The 21,677-nt window shown below is 39.7% G+C and overlaps 1 protein-coding gene across 1 annotated transcript; it reads right to left on the minus strand.

Moving 5' to 3' along the window:
• Positions 1 to 4,634: 4,634 nt before the first annotated feature.
• KCTD2 (potassium channel tetramerization domain containing 2) lies at positions 4,635 to 21,677 on the minus strand. The gene is made up of 6 exons (XM_070739961.1): positions 21,152 to 21,677; positions 18,569 to 18,677; positions 13,614 to 13,705; positions 13,157 to 13,252; positions 9,267 to 9,392; positions 4,635 to 8,074 (listed from the first exon to the last, which is right to left on the minus strand). Exons 1-6 carry the CDS (start codon positions 21,458 to 21,460, stop codon positions 8,045 to 8,047), a joined length of 762 nt encoding a protein of 253 aa, XP_070596062.1. The 5' UTR covers positions 21,461 to 21,677; the 3' UTR covers positions 4,635 to 8,044.

The raw sequence follows: 21,677 nt of genomic DNA on the forward strand, positions 1-21,677 counted from the left end.
TTGGAAATCACCATCTCCCCTAGTTTGGTGTCTTCACCACTACACCAAAGTGGCTCTCCAATTTTACATGCATAATCATTACTTCTACTCCTCCAATGGTGTGTTCAGAGTGAACATATGAATCTTCTAACCAACCCTGTGGTGTAGGTAGTTGGCTGCTTAATGAAGTGACCCACTAGCTGTGAAAAGGGTTGCTAGAAGTACCTGAGCTTCTTTCCTTTGATTCTAGTTACCACTGTGGAGCGGTGTTATATGGCTAAGAACTTCATGTAGCTTTTGGGTCCTAGACAGTCCATCCCTGCTACCGAAAATAGAATTAACACAATCTGAAGAACTGATGTGATTTAAAGTCATAACATTAAAAAATGTATTTTCTAAAAAAAACCTGATCTGAATAGGCTTTGTTAATTTAATCACCTATTAGTGAACTTTTTTGTACAACATTAATGGTTCAGTCCACAATATACACAAATCTCACTATACATAACAGTTCATCAAAATGAATTGTATCAGGTTGGACTGTCAATAGCAGGATCCCAATTAAACCTCTTGACCTGGATCAACTATGAATTTGGTCTGCTGAATCCTTACAACACTTTGAAAAATAACTTATTCTCTCCACCTACTATTTTTGAAACTTTTTTGTAATTAGTTTTATAGAATTCTTTATGGACCAAGTATGACTGGACACACAAAGAATTTGTCTTTGATGCATATGCTCTCAGGGTACATAAAAGAAGATACAATTGTCAAGAATCATAAGGTGCAACACTTAATAAGAGTACAAATAAGCAATCAAATCATACTAAGAAACAATCACTACAAATTGTAAAGATACAAACCAGCTAGTCATGCAGTCATAAGTCATGTATCTTTTTCTTTTATGTACACTGAGAGCATATGCACCAAGAGAAATTCCTTATATGTCCAATCATACTTTTTTATTTTTTTATTTTTATTTCTTTGTCCAATATACAATACATATGAAAGGGAATAGACATTAAGTCATATATAAAAGATAAGAAGTGAAGAGGAAGAGAAGTAGGTGGGAAGGAAAGAATATATATGATAAAATGGAAAGGAAAGACAATTGGACAGGGGACGAAAGGCACATCAGTGCACTTATGTACGCCCCTTACTGGCCTCTTAGGAACCTGGAGAGGTCAATCGAGGAGAGTCTGAGGGAGAAATGTTGGGGGTTGGGGGTTGACACTATTGAGTCAGGTAATGAGTTCCACACTTCGACGACTCGATTGTTAAAGTCATATTTTTTACAGTCAAGTTTGGAGCGATTAACATTGAGTTTGAAGCTGTTGCATGCTGTTGTGTTGTTGCGGTTGAAGCTGAAGTAGTCGTTGACCGGAAGGACATTACAGCGAATGATTTTGTGGGCAATACTTAAATCTTGTTTTAGGCGCCGCAGTTCTAAGCTTTCAAGATCCAGGATAGTTAGTCTGTTTTCGTAAGGTATTCTGTTTCGGGTGGAGGAGTGGAGGGCTCTTCTGGTGAAGTATCTTTGGACGTTTTCGAGAGTGTTGATGTCTGAGATATGGTGAGGGTTCCAGACAGATGAGCTATATTCGAGGATGGGCCTGGCATAGGTTTTGTAGGCTCTGGTCAGTAGTGTGAGATTGCCAGAGCAGAAGCTACGTAGAATCAGGTTTACAACTCTGGAAGCCTTTTTGGCAATATTGTTGCAGTGGGCTTTAGCACTTAGGTCATTTGAAATTAGTATTCCGAGGTCTTTTACTGAGTGTGGGTTTGCTGTGAGAATTTGTTTGTTCAGTTCATATATGAGGTTTGGGTTCTTTTTGCCGATGTGGAGGGTAGAGCATTTATTGGATGAGATTCAAAGTTGCCAGATGTTAGACCAATCTGAAACATAGTCAAGGTCTTTTTGGAGAGTGAGTGTGTTGTCAGTGGTGTTGAAAAGTTTTACATCATCGGCAAAGAGCACACAGTTGCTTGCGATATTATCGCAGAGGTCGTTGATGTATAGGATGAAAAGAGTTAATAAAGAATTCTATTCTAAGTGAGGAGATGGGTGATAAGAACAATGAGAAGATTAATAGTAATACTAACGCAGACTTAGTGAATAGTTTGACAGTGTTGAGGGAATTGTTTAGCAGTGATGGCATTTGGGAAAAAAAAACTGTTCTTGTGTCGTTGTTCTGGTGTGCAATGCTCTATAGCGTCATTTTGAGGGTAGGAGTTGAAACAGTTTGTGTCCATGATGTGTGGTGTCTGTAAATATTTTGACAACCCTCCTTCTGACTTGTGCAGTATATAGGTCTTCAATGGAAGGCAGGCTGGTAGCAATTTTCTGTAGTTCTAATTATCCTCCGAAATCTGTGTCTGTCATGTTGAGTTGCAAAACCAAACCAGACAGTTATAGAGGTGCAGATGACAGACTCAACAATTCCTCTTCAGGAGGATACTTCTGTAGAGGTAACTTGTGTTAAAAATAAAGATTTTTTTAACCTGTTTTTAATTTATTCAAAACAAAGTTAAAATACAAAATACAGGGGGGGGGATCCAAAAGGAAAAAAAACCCTCCACAAAAAAATAAAACATTTTAAAAAGGTGCATCAAAAAAGACATATCATTGCAAGCAAAGTCTCCTGGCTCAGAAACTGAAGCTATTGGGGTAGACAATGAACCTCTGAATAGAGCCACTAGCTGGCACTCTATGACAACTATATTGCTGCCTTTGCCATGAAGTAGTACCTCTTCTTAACATAAGGTTTACTTATGTTCAATTGATTCTGCTCTTCATTTTCCCCAGGGGCATTTAAAATGACTATCACTTTACTGTGCCACCCAGAACTACTCTGAAAACCAAGGGTTCCTCTAGGATCTATATGCAGAGGTTACATAGGTGCATCAAATCCAGCCAAGTTATTCTCTTATTTCAAGTAACTGTCAAATCCAGTGGTAAAATCCATTTTTTTTCTTTGTGGGTGTGGTTTGGTGGGCATGGTAGGGGAAGGATATAGCAAAATCCTCATTCTCTCCCCACTCCTGGTAGAAAGATACTGCAAAATACTGGTTCCCTCCCCTCTCCTGGGGAAAGGATATTGCAAAATCTCTATTCCCACCCCACTCTGGGGCCATCCAGAGGTAGCATTTGCCAGTTCTCCAAACTACTCAAAATTTCCGCTACCAGTTCCTCAGAATATGTCAGAACCTGCTGGATTTTACCCCTGGTCAAATCATGTACCGGAGTCCTATAAAAACCCCCAGGCTTTGTTGGAATCTAACATTAGTTGCCTGGGCAGGCCATTCACAAATGTCTTGCTTCCTTGCAACGCCAGACTTCCAAAGCCAACAGGGAGCTATCTGTCCGTGGCAAAGGATTGATGGTAACATTCCCCAATTCTGGAATATATTACCACTGCCTGTGTTGTCACCAACTGAATGCAAAACCTTGCTCAAGAATGTGAAGCCAGAATGATTTTATAAATCTGCACATTACCATTTTCTGATCCTGTATGCTACTGATCATGTATGCTACCGACTTTTCCCAGTATATTTTGTTCTTGTAATTGTTACAAGCAGACATCAGAACATTCCAGTCAATTAAATTATTAAGCTGTGATACTACAATTCTGTGTCTGAGTGGTATTATCTGCACTTACCTGTTAAGTCTTGGTAAATTAGCAATAGGTACTCTTATAGTCCCAGTGATTAAAGGTTTTCAGCTGTGGCCTTGTCCCACTCCTTGACTTGACTTTCCACTTGTTTATAGCCAATCATGGGGTCTGAATTTGCCAGGTGACATCATAGTTCAAACTACAAAGGAGGAGGGAGTAAAGCCCTTTGGTTATGATGTCACTGGCAAGCTCATCTAAATAAAAATATTAAGGACCTATCTGCTATGCCCTTTCAAGATTAAAGGCATCCATAACAAGAAACAATACAAAGTTTTTAATATAGCATACCTAAGACCCAAACATCTTGTTCCAGTGGTCTCAAAAAACAAGCCATAAATAAGCCATGGTTTCATTCATTCACTTTCTTTTGGAAAAACCCTCTCTGTATGGATTTATCATTCTGCCTTAAGAAGTTATTTAGTATATTGCATCTTGGGTAGCTTCCCTGTTTATCAGCCTGCTTGGCCATGTTACATATTTATTTATTGTTAGAAAAATCAGAATCACTGCCACCACATATGGCTATTTTGAAACAGAATCCCTAATCACACAATATACCTAATAGTGATTTTATTATGTTACTGCTAAGTTAAATTCATCATGCAAATGTATCTGAAGAATTTCTTTATAAAAAATATTTTCCCAAAAACTACACAAACCCAAAATGCAGGCACATACTTTTAAGTGTTTAAATTTAAGACCCCTTACAAACAACACTATTGGGAAACCTAGAGTTATGATTACTATTGAACAATGGCTTCATTCTCTTTTTCAGTGAAAGGAAGCTGCAAGTCTCCACTCAAAAGTAACAATAATCATCCTTATTTTGATGGCAAGAATTTTTAATTAAAAACATAAGCAGAAATGAGTGCATCTTGAAAAATTCTGTGTAAAAAACCCCTCAATCTTTAGAATCAGCAAAGCAGCAAGATACAAAATAAAATCACAAACACGCACACGCAAAAAAACCCCAAGCACAAGTCATGTCAGAATCTTTATTGGAAAAAGAAATCACAGCATCTCCATTATTATTCAAACACATTTAATAAACCAAGAGAAACAGTAGCAAAGGGCACCCACATGTGACAAACTGTACAAAACCTCTAGGCTTGCAAGCAAAACCTGAGGGTGAGGAGCCCACGGCCCAGCTGTGAAGGTCCGAGGAGCCAGCCCCACCCCTTTGTGGATAACCCCCTCCCCCTCGGACCATTCAGTCACCCCTGAGAAAAATTGATTTAAAATGTGCAGAAAGAAAGACACTTTTAAGAGAAGGTTAGCTCCAACCTTGCTGTAACGGAACAATTGGGCCGCTGGGTTTCTCAACCAGGTACTGGTCCCCAGGGGCTAGCTAATGGTTTTAAAAAAAAAACCTCAAGAGATGCACCTCACTTAGATGAAAAGCCATCCCACCCCTGGCTCTCTTTGCCATTTGACTGCCTTTCATGGGGAAACAACAGTATCTATATTCATGCTCCAAGTTTAGTTTAGTCTCAACCACATAAAGGCAAATGCAAGGAAGAGCCCTGTTACTAAGAAGGCAAAGTTACAACTGGCAGAGAACATGAAAGCCGATTCTTGAATTTAGCAGGGTCTGAAGGTGGCTTCTCATCTTGAGAAAAGAACATCCCAGGTGGGTGAGCTAAAATAGTGTCTTGCTGTAGCTGGAATTCAAGCCCTTATATTAAGAAAGCCGAGAGCTTTCCCAATCCCTAATACTGTTTCTGTCTCCAACTAAACTGCTCAACATTTCAGGAAGGGTCCCCCAAACCGTAACGAGAAATATTTAATAAGGGAAGGAAAAGAGAAGGTAGTCATGTTCCAACAAAAAGACTAGATTTGCTGAAAACCTTTCAACTTGTCAGCAGCAAGTGAACAAGAGGGTGGCCCTATTTATTTAGCAGAAACACTGTTTTTCTCTGCATTTAGCTCAAATCTTGCTGTAACAGAGCAGCCTCATCTAAAATCTGATATTTATTCCATTTTATTTAAATGGATCTGTTTTCAATGGCACCTACAGATACAACAAAATGACATTACCAGTTCATTAACTTGACATCAGGCACTCTTCTAATGTGGCTTCCCCATGCATGGTGTTTCTGGTGACCAGAACATAAATCAATGAGGTATTTGTTTTAGTTTACTAAAGCTACACAGTTAAGATCTGCTTCCAAGCAAACCTAACACTGCTACGTGTCCAGCAAGGTGGGAGATGAGTTGGGTTAGGCCAAGTTGGAAATGGCAGCTATTCTTGGCAGCATCCTCTGATTTTTTCTTTCTTTCAACTAGTTCATGCCACCACAATCTCCTTTCTTTGGAAAGAGAGATTATGAGGATACATCTGTGGTTCTTATAATTCCTCACAACACATATAGAAACACATCTGGTTATTTCTCAGCTGTGGACATAAACTGACAACGGCTGAAAGAACAAGGTACTCACAGATTTATGTACACATCACAGTGTTAGTTAAATCCAGCCATGACATACACTGTCTGACCATGCCAATACCAACACATTTACAAACAGGAAGGATGGAAAAGGACAAGAAAGTTGATTGAATTCCACAGAGTATGAAGCTGGTTGAGTTTAGCAGCCAAAAAGTGACCTCAAGACCTTTGGTACAGTCTGTTGCTACAGGGACTGAATAATGTTCAGTGGGAAGCTTGGGGAAGCTCAGTGATATATGTACATAAATACTGGATATTAATGGAGAATGTGGAGCAGGATAATTTGGTACCCTGTTAAATTTCATTTTAAAACATTTTTGCTTCATCTGCATGATATCTTCCATACTTTCAGTAACCATTCACTATCCTCTTTGTTCCAACTCCTTTTGTAACTAGGAAGAAATAAAAGGGGAAGCCTCATTACCACACACCATAAAACATGAAAAAGACACCGAGTGCAACTGTTTGCTGAGAAATTCCAAGCAAACCAATCGGAGTATAAGAGATCCTACTCCGATCACTAACATGGGAGGTTCAATTATTGCCTAGGGAAAACCAAAGCACTGCAGTTTCTTTGATACTTTGGTTCATTACGTTCAGAGCTTAATTCAAAGGCCCAGAAGCCAAAGTTGACTAACGAGAAACAAAGCCAGAATGTAGAGCAAATACTTCAGGAATTCCATTTACCAACAACTAGAAGGGACATTTTACTGATTAGGGATGGCACAAATTAACTGACAAAATCAGCAAGTCCCATTTGTCTAAAATTAGAATTCAGAGAGGCACAACATTGTTACTTCCATTCAAGGCATTCCAACAGAAAAAAAAATACAGAAGTTCACAAATCACTTTGGACAAGAAACATCACAATAGTTTGGCAACTGTCATCATTTTACATCTCCCTGCCCCACCCCCCTCCCCAACCTGTGCAATGCCCTTTAGTCATTTGTGGTGAGAGGACACAAGGAGTGATGATAAATTTCAAGCACAGAATCATAACATGTAAATAAAAGACTCTCTATCCCTGGATGTGTTAGGTAAGAGTTGATAACCAAAATAATTAAGAGTACAAATGAAAACCTGCTTTAATGCAGGACATCAAGAGAACAAGGGAATAGTTTCATGCTATTGAAGACAAGGCAAAGCTGAACTTGGCAGGAACAAATCTTCCATATCAATGAACTATTTGAAATAACCCAAAGGACACATTCTAGCTTTGGTGAGAGAAATGGGGCATAAGCTTCCTTCTTTCCTCTCGTTTCACAGAGAATAAGAAACAATGGGACAGAATCCAAGTGTCAGAAGTAATTGGACACCTTAAAAGCATGAAGGATGCTGACCAAACTGCACTGCAAGAAATGCCTACAGTTAGATTTGTAGTGTTATCAGAAGAAAAACCCTTCAGCTAATACCACATCCCTCACTCAACTTTCTTATTTAACAGCTCTGAACCGATAACATTTTTTTTGTTTAAAAAAAAAGGTTGGTGAGTGAAAATGTAGAAATATTTAATTGTTCATTTTCTAATCTGTTTTCCCTAGATCTGAATGACTCTAACTAGGACAATTTTTCTAGCTAAAGCATTAGAAATAACAGTGTGAAACCAAAAGTCTGCTCTTTATCCAGGCCTGTGATGATATGATATCCAGATCCCCCTCCCCCGACAAACATGTATCAATGCCAAGACAGCATGGGGGGGAAAAAGCAGAGCAAAGGCGCTCTCCGGCTGGAAGATTATCTTCTTTTCTCTTAGCTTTCTGTGACTGGGGTGGGATGAGCCTTTGGTTTTTACCAGGATTTAATTCTCCAATGGCAGGACAGGCTCAGCTTTGCTTTGTGTTAGTTTTATTACTGTACAAAAGCAAGGTTGGACAGCAGGACAAATGCTCTGCCCTGCTAAGTTGCCCTTTTAACATCTGGGAGTTTTAAAGTTAGATGCTTGGATTACATCCGTGATCCTCGCTCCTGAAGAATCTGAAAAAAAGAGAAGCATTTCACTTGAGAAGCGTTTCTTGCAACAATAAAATAGAGAGCTGGAAAATATGCTACCTCTTCTCAAGATCTGACATACAGGCAAGTTTGTATAAGAACCTATCATACTTCCAATTCACTGATTCCAAGCCACCAAGAGGGGTTTTTTGTAGGTCATAGCTAGCATATTGTGAAGAGAAATCCCAAATATTCAACAGAGTGTATCACAGCATTCCAACTAGGATATAGTTAAAATATACACTGTTCAAAAACCTTGTACAAGTATTCAATGAGAATATTTCATTCATTCAAATCTAGGATGTGTTATTTGAATGTTTCCTTTATTCTTTTGAGCAGTATATTATTAATACCAGACATATTCAAGGATTTTTGTGAGTAATGGATCTACAAGTTAATCTTTTAAAAGTGTCTACCATAATAGATAGGTGGCTTTTAAGAGACATTGCAGAAGAGGAACAAGTTTTGTCAAACAGGTCTGGGATTGTTTTGAAAGTTGATTTCAAAATGATAGTCTGCAAGATGATTTGGGGGAAAAAGTTACACTGAATATGCAAATAAAATGATGTTGATGAGGCTGATGTTTTAATAATTGAAAAGGATGTCTTCACTTTCTAATCATGGATTTGCAAAAGACATCTGTTAAAATTCTGAAAGAAATGAAAAGCAAACCGACTCTAGGACATAACCAAGATTAAAAATTATGATTGTTAAAAGTAAAAAAAAAAAAGGAAGTATAAATAAAATCGGTTTATTTGATCAAGGTTAAAACAGATATGTTGTTACTTCTGGCATTTCTTAATGGACTTTTGCTGACCACAATTGAATCAAATGGTTATCAGGGCCTGTTTGTGGACATGAGATATGATGCTGGGATGAAGTGATTTTTTTTGGGGTGGTATTTTAAGAAAAGATAAGTTATTAAATTTGTTTATACTTGTTGCAACAAACAGGAAAGTTATTTCGTTATATCCCCCCCGACTGTGTGTTAATTTTTAAATTTTCTATCTATATACTTTTCCTGTATTTTTAATTTTTATTCTTTTATCTTTTGTAGTTTTTGTTTTTTTTGTTTAAATAGGTTTAATACAATTATTATAAAAATATGCACTTGTTATCTATTTTTATGCTATTTAATAGAGAAATTGAAGGATTCCAACCATAACACGCTTCTCACCTTTGCTTTCTCACTAGGCTCTATGACAATGCCATTGGTCGAATTATTGAGCTCTCTCGATACAACACAGAGAAATTCTGCCTGATCTTCATTTCCATAGTTGTATGAAGATCCAATACTAATTAACTGTTAAAAAGGAAATATGTTAAAAACAGCAATATGAGATGAACATAAGATCAGTCTTACAACAACTGAGTTACAGATTTGCAAGAGAAGTACTTTTTAACTTCCTTTAGCATTTAGAAAGTGAAAAAGCATGCTCATATTATGCCTTTGAATTCTAAAAACAGTATGATATACCATGTGACTTCCCTGTCAGATCAAAATACTAACAGATCTTCAGTTTTGTTCTGCAACTATATAGAGGTATACCAGATATCAGGCCACATAGGTCAATCACAATTATTTATTAATTAATATTTTTTTCAGAAACAGTGTTACTGTATTTAGGAACGTTCAAAGCTCATGCATCAAAAAGGACATGTTTAGAAATCAAAAGCAACCAATATGATCACCAATTATGAGTACGGTAATATAATAAACTGTTTAGGGGACTCAACTTGGTACAACTATACTTGTTGATTCTATTTGCAGAAACAGCACCAATCACTTCCATATGAATTACTATCTCATTCTTTCTACTACTGTTTAAGCAATATGGTATCATTCTACAAAACCAATATTATTTAAAATAAAGAAAAGAATTATGTGGCTAGGAACTCCAGAGATAGCTGGCTAAAACACCAAATTTTAGGACTATTCCATGCTAATAGGGTGAATAGCTGTATTAAAAAAATATAGAACCGGGCTTTGCATTTATGCAATATCTGCCAGGAACACCTTTGAATAAATGAATCAATGTATCTTTTCCTGAGATCATGTGGCAGCTGTGGAAAGCTTCTTTATGAAATTCCTGACAGATGCTATATATGTTCTTTTTTATGTTCCTAATCATATTTTTGTCCTTGAGATTAGGTGTTTGTGCAGCTCTAACAACAATCACAAAAACAGAAACCCAGCAATTGTAGCGAGCTGTGGTGGCACAGTGGTTAGAGTACAGAACTACAGGTTAACTCACTGCTCACTCCAGGAATTCGATTCTGCGCGGCTCAAGGTTGACTCAGCCTTCTATTTATTTATTTATTTATTTATTTATTTATTTATTTATTTATTACTTAGATTTGTATGCCGCCCCTCTCCGAAGACTCGGGGCGGCTCACAACACGTGGAAACAAATCATAAATAATCTGACAAATTTAAAATATTTAAAGATTTAAAAAAGACCCCATATACTAACAGACATACACACAAGCATTAAACATGCCCAGGGGGAGATGTTTCAATTCCCCCATGCCTGACGGCAAAGGTGGGTTTTAAGGAGTTTACGGAAGGCAGGAAGAGTAGGGGCAGTTCTAATCTCCGGGGGGAGTTGGTTCCAGAGGGCTGGTGCCGCCACAGAGAAGGCTCTTCCCCTGGGGCCCGCCAACCGACATTGTTTAGTTGATGGGACCCGGAGAAGGCCCACTCTGTGGGACCTAATCGGTCGCTGGGATTCGTGCGGCAGGAGGCGGTCTCGGAGATATTCTGGTCCAATGCCATGAAGGGCTTTAAAGGTCATAACCAACACTTTGAATTGTGACCGGAAACTGATCGGCAGCCAATGCAGACTGCGGAGTGATGGTGAAACATGGGCATACCTAGGTAAGCCCATGACTGCTCTCGCAGCTGCATTCTGCACGATCTGAACTTTCCGAACACTTTTCAAAGGTAGCCCCATGTAGAGAGCATTACAGTAGTCGAACCTCGAGGTGATGAGGGCATGAGTGACTGTGAGTAATGAGTCCCGGTCCAGATAGGGCCGCAACTGGTGCACCAGGCGAACCTGGGCAAACGCCCCCCTCGCCACAGCTGAGAGATGTTTTTCTAATGTGAGCTGTGGATCGAGGAGGACGCCCAAGTTGCGGACCCTCTCTGAGGGGGTCAATAATTCCCCCCCCAGGGTGATGGACGGACAGATGGGATTGTCTATACTTTAGCGGTAGGTAAAAACGAGGACCAAGTTTGTTTGGGGCAATATACTTACTTTGTAAACCACTTAGAGAAGGCTATAAAGCACTGTGAAGCTGTATATGCCTTATTGCTATTGCTATAGCAAATTGAAACAGAATCAGGAGAATGTTTTAGATTGTAGGGGACAGAATTTTCAATGGTATCTGCACATTATGAAGACTGGTAAGTAATAATTTGATGATATGTATTAAACAGGAGTCAATACGCTTTTATTTTGTCGTTCTATACGGTTTAAGTTGATAAAAGTGTAACTTGGAAGACATGAACTAAATGAACCTTTTCAGTATTCTGAATTCTACCACAGGCATTCAACTCTGCAACTTAAATTATCTGACTTTCAATAAGATATAGAAGATAGGGACCATCAGAGGGACAAGAGAAGATCATTACTTGTCTTTTCCTAGGACGCTGCTTAGTGACAAGACCCACTGTACTTGAATGCAAAAGTAAAGACTACGCTTTTGAAATATCTATTTTCTTGTGCTAAGTAATCCTGAAAGGATAGTTATTATACTAGTTCTAATCAGGAAAAAAGATGTCTGTTTCATTAAGGAGTAATTCCACCTAATAATTAGGAGGTGTAGCAGGTAAGTGGTTAAAATGCTAGAAGTTTGGGATGTTTTAAACCTAAGTACCGCATGATGAAGTAAGCTTTGGTTACTTGCTCTAACTCCTGCCAATTTAGCACTTCGAGAGCATATAAATACAAGTAGATAAATAGGTACAACTTAGATGGGAAGGTAACAGTGTTCCATGCGCCTTCAGCATATAGTCATGCCTGCCACATGACTACATAAGGCTCTTTGGACAACACTGGCTCTTCAGCTGTGGATCAAAGAGAAGCACCACTTCCTAAGGTTGAACACAACTGGCAGGGGAAACCTTTACCGTTTTTTGTAATGCCTAAGAATCAGGCTACAATATAAAAAATTTTACGATGTGAATTAAAGAATGGGACAAACTGATAGAACTAATCAACGGTTACAGTAAAATTAAGAAAAGAATTGAAACATGACTAAAAATCAGGCTTCTGCAAACTCTTGTAGCCCACCTAGCAGCTTCTGTATCCAGAGCCTTTGGAAGCCTGTGGTGCCTCTTGGCAGGGCTGAGAAAGGAAGGGCTACTCCTTTGCCTGAATGCAAGAGCATTTAGGAACTGCCAAAATGCAGGAAGGTTTACTTGGAGGGCTACTCAAGAACAGAGCTGCAGGTTAATTGGCCATGTCCTTGAGACTACTTAAGGCCTCGTCAAGCTAAGGCTAATTGCAGGGAATACCACTCCTGAATCTTGCATCGTGAATCTTTGAAATTTGCATCGTAATTCCTGAATATTAACTTCTGTGTTTCCAAGTTGTATTGTGGCTTGAATCTTGGCTTCCGTGGTTCTACTTTTGAGAAAATCTGTCTGTTCATAGCCTGCTCAGTAACTCTAGTTTGTTTTGCTTTGTTTTGGCTCGGATTTTTCAAGTATTAATTTCTAGGAACTTTGCCAACTCTTGCAGGCGCAATAAGATAACTGGACTTCCTTGTTCTTCCTTGTCTTCTTCCGCTTTGAATTGTTTGTAAATTATGTGCCTTTTGTTTTATGCGCCTAAGAAGCTATTAGGAGACTCCGCATTTAATTTCTAAACCAAACTGTGCTTGTAAGTTTGTGTGTTGCGTAATTATTTGGAGTGTCGGCACTGGGACAGAACAGCAAACAATTGGCTTTTTCCATCCAGTGTCATTGTTAGTGAGATAAGCAACATATAAATGTAAGAAACAAACAAACAAGAAAATATCCAGTGAATTAGCCCAACCTCTGAATCGGTTAACAAATACCTGTTCAAATTTCCATCCATCAGACATAGTAGACACCATCTGGGTGAGTTCTTCTTCTTGGCACTGAAGAACTCGGTAAACATGCTTGACAGGTCCCTTGGTGAAAAGAGGGAAACTAACAAATTAGAAATCAGGATTTCACATTCTCTAAATAATAGTATATTATTGAAATGATGGTAATCCTATTATAAAGATGGAGGAGACTCATAAAAACAAACATTTGTAAAAGTGTTGAAAAGCATGCTTCTAGCCATCATAGTTGTTAAAAGCTAGAAAGGGAAAATGGGAGGTTTTTGTGAAAGACTTCAGAAACCAATAATATCTCATGAAGGAGAATTTCTATGACATGGCTCTTATGCCAGAGGGAACACACAAGTCTGCCATATCAAATGGTAACATACTGTATGTTAGGACATGAGGGACACCACACATTTAATTTCTTTCTAATGTGAATTACTTGAGAAGTTCTGCTTTCGTTGTCTCGTATTCGCTCTTTCACCAGCCTCACTAGAGATGCAATGTTGTAAAATTCAGCTTCTTCCAGGACACCTAGGAATAAGGATGCAGAACATGGCTTCAGCGTTTGTAAGAAGGAAAGGTTGCTACAAATCTGTGTTATACAAAAATGTTTAATCAGAAAGCTTTCAGATCTGATCTTGTTGCATGTCTGGAACTAGGGAATATATACCATTTATAATTTAATTTAATTCAAGACATTCTGTATTTGAAAAGTTGGGTGCCACAACTCAGCTTTTTTATTGTCTGAAAGGCTACCAAGGAATGCTCAGAGATGATGTGATGCTAATGTAAAGAGTGCAGCTGATTTTTTTTCCAGCTTGTGTTTCTAAAAATCTAAGAAATCTAAGAATCTAAGGATGGAAACACAAATCACCTCAGAGGCAGATCCTTAAGCTACCAAAACATTGAAAAATATGCTTTGAATCCTTTAGAGATTTTAAGGATGGGGACAAGAAGCAACCCAGAGGCAAAACTGCACTACTGGTTATTTGATTATCTTAATGCCAAGTTCTTTTTTTTAAAAAAAATGCTTTATTTGCCTTAACAATTTTACAATTTACAGCAAAAATTAACAATTTACAGCAAGAAGTAGGAAAAAAGAGGAAGATAATTATATGGGAAAAATCAACAATATAAAGCAAAAGAAAAACAAGGGGGAAACTGTAAAGATATATATCACATTTTCATTAAAGGTCTAACCAGTTTCTGGTTTGTATTTTAAAATATCATGGTTTCAACATTACAAAACGTCATAAAATCTAGACAAAGGATAAATTATTGAGTTATTTGTTTAATTGGGAGATAAAATTGCCTTTTAAAAAATAGATATTACATATACCTTGAAACAAACCCTTAACATCAGAAATATTACTGTTTTTTCAATTTCTCAAAATAATTCTTGCTGCTGCTAATTTCTAAAGGCATAGTCTCCAACACTAAAGACTGCAAATATGCCATTTGGCAGTCAAATGACACTCATGAGCTGTGTGCTTATTTAACTCAACAAATAATCTGGAAATCAGCAAAATGATATCAAAACTTTTTGTTAGATACAATTCAAACAAAACTGAATAGGGATCAAGAAACACCTTGTGTGATTCCCTTCATTTTTGCCGGCCCTGCTTTGAATCCCAGTGAAGGGAGCCTCAGGGAAATCCCAGCAGCGCAAGAACGGGCGCTTTGGCTGGCAACGGAAGTCCGGAAGTGGGATTTCCCAGTGAGGGGAGCCTCAGGGAAATCCCAGCAGCGCAAGAACGGGCGCTTTGGCTGGCAACGGAAGTCCGGAAGTGGGATTTCCCAGTGAGGGGAGCCTCAGGGGAATCCCAGTAGCGGAAGAACGGGCGCTTCGGCTGGCAATGGAAGTCCGGAGGCTGGGGATTCCCAGCGGAGTAAGGCAAAAGGGGTGAGTTTTGGGACTGCATGCATTACAGTATTCGCTTTTACATTGATTTCTGTGGGAAACACTGTTTCATCTTACGAACTTTTCTACTTATGAACCTCGTCATGGAACGAATTAAGTTCGTAAGATGAGGTACCACTGTATAGTATAGATATAAATAGTATAAGTACCTTTTATATGTAATCAACCCTATATAATCAATGTGAATATATTCTTTCTAATTATCTCAATTGCTTGATTATAAAATTATATAATATGTGGTAATATATTATATTAGAATATTAGTTTAATTTAATACACATACAATACAGTAAGAAGGGGGTCTATAAAGTTATTCCTTAATTATCAGATAAGATGGGAAGGGGAAAAAAGGCAAAAAAAATTTCAAGGAAAAGAGTCTTAAAAGGAAGGAAGGTAAATATTAAAGGAGGTGAGGAGGAAGACAATAAAAAAGTAGAGTATTGTGAAATCATTTTCCCTGTAATAATACCAGATTCAGTAGTTTTTAAATAGATAGCATTATTTGTTCTAATTGTAAAAGTCCCAATTTCCTCCGATTCAGTAATCAGGCACTATGTTCTCCACACGGCAATACAAATCATTCCATTCCAATTCTGCAAAGTCATCCACTATGCTCTATTATTTACTCTGGCATCCGATCTCCAATCTGTTATCCAACCTCTGATGCAATATTATCCGCTAATTCTCGGCAAACAATAACAAAGTAAGAGAGATGGTACTATTTTTCAATCCGCCACAAAGACACTTTTTAGCTCCTCACTTGTAGCTGTTTATGGTACACTCATTATTGCCCATGTCCAAGCTCACCCCTCGTTTTCGCCTCTGCCTGAGCCCCTTGCTTTTTCGTCTCTCTGTCCAGATCCCTCTCTCATCTGTGCCTCGTTTCTGTAAAAGACCGGTTTTGAAGTTTTGGGTGCAATCAGTTATAATATCTGCTTCTTATCCTTGTGTGGTGTGCCATGGCTTTGGGCCCACCATACTTCAAAGAGCAGAAGTGGGCGCTTTCATCCTCAGATAGTGAGGGTGCCCTTCGTTCCAGCAGGCCAATGCCTTCGCCTTGCTGTTGCCCGGGTTATCCCTCTTCACTCACACAGTCCTCCAAAGTGTCTTTGTCTCAAAGGGTCTCTGACCAATGTTCCCTCTAACGCGCGCAGCGCGCTGGGGCGCAGGGAAAAACCAAGCTCAGCCCAGAGTTTTCCATGCCAGCGTGATGGAGCCGGCACCCCGTGGGCTCTAAACCCCGCCCGGCTTCTCCAGCTCTGTCGCTGCATGCCGCCTCCCCGGGCGGCCTTGACGTCAGCGGCTCCCTGTGCCGCCGGGGGGGGGGGCGTGCAAGCCCCTTGCCTCCACCACCTCCTCTTCCACCGCCCCACTGACTGAGCCCGTTTACAAGGGGCTGGTGGAAGATCCGTTGTCGCTTTTACTCTTTCCCCCCCCTACCTTTAGCAAAAGCGACATCGGGTCTTCCACCAGCCCCTTGTAAATGGGCTCAGGCAGCAGGGCGGTGGAAGAGGAGGCAATGGAGGCAAGGGGCTTGCACACGCCAACCCCCCCATGGCACAAGGCGAGCACGGCGGTCAGGGCAGCAGGGGCCCCCTGACGTCAAGACCTGCGACGGCCAGCAAAGCTACTGACAGCAACCACCCAATAACTGTAATGGAGTCTCAAAAGCCTCCTGAGGGGGTTTAAAGCAGGGCCTGGAAGATTGCCCCCCCCTCGCCGCATTTTGAAATAGAGAATCCGGCAGTCAAAAGAGATGCGAGCTGTCCATTGTGAATGCTGAGACAATGGGAGGAGTTGTGAAACTTCAGAGAGAGGGGTGAGGGTTGGAGAGGGAGGATGAAGCTTCGGAGAGGGAGGATGAAAAGGCGGGAGGGGCTGGAGCCGAGTGCCTGGCAGCACGTCTCTTCCCCACCCCCTTTCCCTCCAACACAGCCAGGTCCGTTCCCCCCCGCCCCTGTTTTGGAGCCAATGGAATCTGCTTTTGGAGCCAATGGAATCTGCCCCGGGACGATCGTTCCTTTATTTCTTTATTGGCCAAGTGTGATTGGACACACAAGGGAGGCGAGATAAACAAATGAGAGAGTGAAGGGGGAGAGAGGGAGAGGACGCAGGAATGAGAGAGACCTGGAAGGAGGGAATGAGAGAGAGGGAAAAGAGAGAGAAGGAAAGAAAAGGGAAAGAGAGGGAGGGAAAGAGAGAAGTGGAGAGAAAGGAAGGAAGGAAGGAAGGAAGGATGGAAGGAAGGAAGGAGAAATGGAGGGAGGAAGGAGGAAGAATTAAATGAATGGAGGGAAAGGGTGGAAGGACTTTTTTTTGGGGGGGGGGGTTGTTAATTTTTTTTCTCTCAACATACATTCAAACAATACAATGTACCATCTAATTTTCCATGAATAAAATGCAGTGTTTTCTTAGTAACTAACATCAATCATCCCAAAAGTTGCAAAAGTTTTTTTTTTCTAATTTTGTCATCCAGTTACATACATTTTGTTTTAGTTAAATTCCCTCCTTAATGTTCCTTCAAAAAGTACAACACCAATTATGTTTCTAACTTATTAACCAGTATGCTAAAGTGCTAAATTCAATTCCATTTATGCATTAATCCAAATCAGTATCACCTACTGCATATCTTATTATAATCAATACTTCTAACTTTATTAAAACAGATCAGCAATTCCTAAATTCATATATCTAAATAGAAAAATAGAAGTTAAAAAAAGAGCAAACAAAACAATACTCCAAGCTTAATCAACCCTTCTCAAACTCCAATTTCTTCAATCTGAGCAGAACTTTGAACCAAACTCTTTTCTTTTTTATTTTTTTGTATCCCCTTTTAATCTCCTTTTCCATTTTATTCTTTCTATTCTTCCTTCTAGGAAGAAAGGATTTTGTTAGAAAAATAAAGGGGTTATTCGATCAAACTTTGGACACTTGACAAGTTAGTTACAATGGTGGCCATGTCCCAGGGTTATGTGAACATCTTAACACTTAACAACTGTGGCAAGAAAGGTGGTAAAGTGAGGCAGAACTCACTTAATAACCTTCTTACTCAGGAGATAGAAATTTTGGCCTCATTAGTTCATTTACTGATCGTTCAAAGTCGCAACAGCCCTGAAAAAAGTGACTTATGCCCTTTTTTCACACTTAGGACCTTCACAGCAGCCCAATGATCGGAGGATCAAAACTTTGCTGCTGTTTCATTTTTATGACCGTTGTTGTGTGTCCTGAGGTCACGTGACCCCCTTTTGTTTCTAACCAATCCACGCCCAGGCATGGAAATGTGCCGCTCAGACATTATACTTTTCTGCTCACACCCCAAAAAAATTAGAGGTAACACTGTCTCTGACAACTGAAGAAAAAACAGCCTCAAAGGAGGAGAATCATTCTTCCACAGCTGTCGGCCCCTGCATCACCACAGGAAGTCAACTTTCAAAAGAGATTTATACATTTGTCAAAGTTGTGTTTTTTCTTACCTTCTTCTGCCAATTCCTTGTTTATTATGAGTTTTCCATGCCGGAGGTAGTTCAGTATTGGACCAAAATATGTAGGATCCCTATCAATGAGATATGCCCCTGTTTCATCCTGTAAGGAGATATAATTCTGTTATAGTCTGCTGCTAAAGAAAGATATTCTCATGGCATTCAGACATTTGGACTATGGAACCAACTTTCATGAATCCGAGAATATGTTTTTCTGAGAAAAGAGCCAAATTCTTGCATCAGTGAATTTCTTATTCTACATTTGCTTTTGTTAGACGATTCTATGACTTTTTTTTTAAAAAAGGGCCATGACTGATGCATCTTGGCTGTATCTAATTAACTAGAAAATTGTGTGTTTATTTATTTGGAATAATCTGCTCTTAATTATGTCACAAGCTTTTTCCCAAATTAAATTAATGCACAAAAAACATAAACATAATTGTACTGATTATTATTACTATATCCTTAGGAAAGATTTTTATCACTTGAAATATAATTCATCCTGTGTATCTAATAAATCTGAGCTATAAATTACTGCACCATTTTTGGTAGCCTAAAAATGTAATTCACAAAGATAAATCCACAACATTCTTTAAAATATTGGCTCAAACTTATTGAAGAAAACTCACTAAAGCTACACATACTTAGGAATGTATCCTACTGAATTCAGTAGACCTATTTAGGTAATGATCCTGGAGAGACTGCTCTCAAAACTCCATTAATGTAAGCATGCAATCTATAAGGGTTTATACAGCTTATTTCTTGTGAAATAAATTGGTTTCACTTACTGAGTAAACACATAAGGACTGTATCACTTGGAAGTGTAAATAAAAAACACAAATTTGATCTCTCTCTATAACTATTACTGTATAGGTTTTCACTGTTATCTAAACCGTGGTATTTAAAATTAAATTCCAAGGAACACAATTATGTAAGGTTTTTTACAGGACATTTAGAATCCTCTGCATTGACATTATAAGTGGTTTTATGCTTAAAGCAACCACTCTAAATTATACTTTATTCTTGGCACACAGTTTTAAGTACTGGAGAAAGAAGTTGCTTTGTACACAGATATTGATTTTTTTTAAACCATTACTTATTGTATTGACGTAAAATTGAAAAGCTGTATGAGAGAAAAAGCTAGATCTCAAGTACAGTATATAATCTATCAAGTCTGTGACTAAGGAACTGAATATGCTTTTTGACAGCTCTGGATAAAAGAAGAGCAAGGCTCCTTATAGAACAGCTTTTGGAAGTAAGGCTGTGTTCCCCTTTCTACTGCTTAGGGTTAAAGTATCTTTTTGATACCCGTAACATTCAATGAATTTATGCTACTTTTTCCATATGTATGGTTAAGATTAATTTTAAAAGATATTATGGCTATACTGACAACAGAAGCACTTTTAAGAAGTAAGATACGATAGGAAAAGTAGAAGGGGAGGGGGAGGCACAAACTGGCAACCAGAATCCTTCCTCACTTTAACCCTTTCAGTGGAACAAGGAGAAATTAGGAAGTGGAACCAATGGGATTTTGGAGAGCTCTTAATAAATAAAGCTTTCCTCTACAAGTACAATAGGGGTGAATACAAATTTAGTGCATTTGCAGTACTGAAAGGCTACAAAGGAGGAAGATATTGCCTGAAGATAGGTACAAAAGTCCAATAAATAAATAAATAATACATATTATACTCGATTCTGAAAAATCTAGAAAATAATACATTATTTATGCATGATTATATCAAGTTGTTACAAACCACACCATAGCTTAAGTGCTGTGAGTGCAACCTTTTTAACATACTGTGTTCTATAAATCCGTATTGCTTATTAACATTGGCTCAGCATCTCTGTAAACACCATCAATACAGAAAAGAAAAGCACAGCAAATCGGGTGTGTATGTGTGCGCTCGCACACACAAAGAACCTATGGCCCATTTTGAAATGCAATCCAGAAGTGTCACTGAGCTGTACATCCCTTCTCTCCTTCTCCTGCATTTTCATTAGGAGAGACTTAGAGGCTATGGTTATGGTTAAAACTGTAATTCTGCAAGGAACCTGGCCTGCTTCTAGAAATACTACTCTATTACCCCAGAAATGCATGAGGGAGGGCTAGGAAAGCAAAAACTACCTCCCAACAGCTCATTTGGTGATCATTCAGTTACAATGGCATTCATAAAAGTGACTTGTGACCAGTTTTTTTTAAAGTTACCACCTTTGCAGCATCCCCATGATCATGTGATCCTTGGCAGCTGGTTCATACTTACAACCCTTGCAGTGTCCCAGGGTCATGTTTCCCCCCCCTCATTTTTCTGACCTTCTACAAGCGAAGTCAATGGGGAAGGCAGATTTACCTCAACAACCGGGTCTTACTAACTTATCAACTCCAGCGATTCACTTGGCAACCGTGACAAGAAAGATTGTAAAACGGGGCTAAACTCACTTAACAAGATTCTCAGTGAACAAGGGGTTTTTTTTGGGGGTGGTGGTGGTGGTGTCGTAAGTCGAGGACTACCTGTAATAGGGCCCTGAGATGCCACGCCCGTCATTCTGGGGGGAAAGGGGGCTGCCGCGCCCGCTCACCTTGTCCGAGCCCAGTTCGGGCCCTTCTTGGCAGCAGAGGCGGGAGAGAAACGACTTGGGCTCGCGGCAGAGGGTCTGGCGGGTGCTGACGAAGTAAGTGCCACCCACGTTGAGCCGGACCCACTTGGATCCGGATCCCGAGCCGCCGCCGCCACTCCCCGCCGCGGCTTTCTCGGGCGGTGAAGGCTCCGGGTTGCGCGCGGGACAGGCGGGAGCCGCGGCTGGACGAGGGCTCGGTGGCCCCGAGTTCGGGAGCGGGCTGGGCGTGCGGCCTCGTGGCGGCCCCTCCCCAGCCACCAACTCCGCCATACTCGGCTGCGGCTTCTCCCTTAGGTGGGTGCTCGGACGGTAGTCCCTTTTTTTAAAAAAGTCAGCGGTCCGGGCGGAAAGGCTGCAGTTGCTTCGGTCGAGGCTCGATAGCCATCCCCTCAGTCCCCGCTGACAGGGAACGCCGGACTTCCGGGATGAAGAATATCTTCCGGGTCTTCCGAGTCGAATGACTGCACCTGACCTCGCGCGTAGCCCC

This window comes from Erythrolamprus reginae, chromosome 2, assembly GCF_031021105.1.
Source record: "Erythrolamprus reginae isolate rEryReg1 chromosome 2, rEryReg1.hap1, whole genome shotgun sequence".
NCBI classification, from domain to species: Eukaryota; Metazoa; Chordata; class Lepidosauria; order Squamata; family Dipsadidae; genus Erythrolamprus; species Erythrolamprus reginae.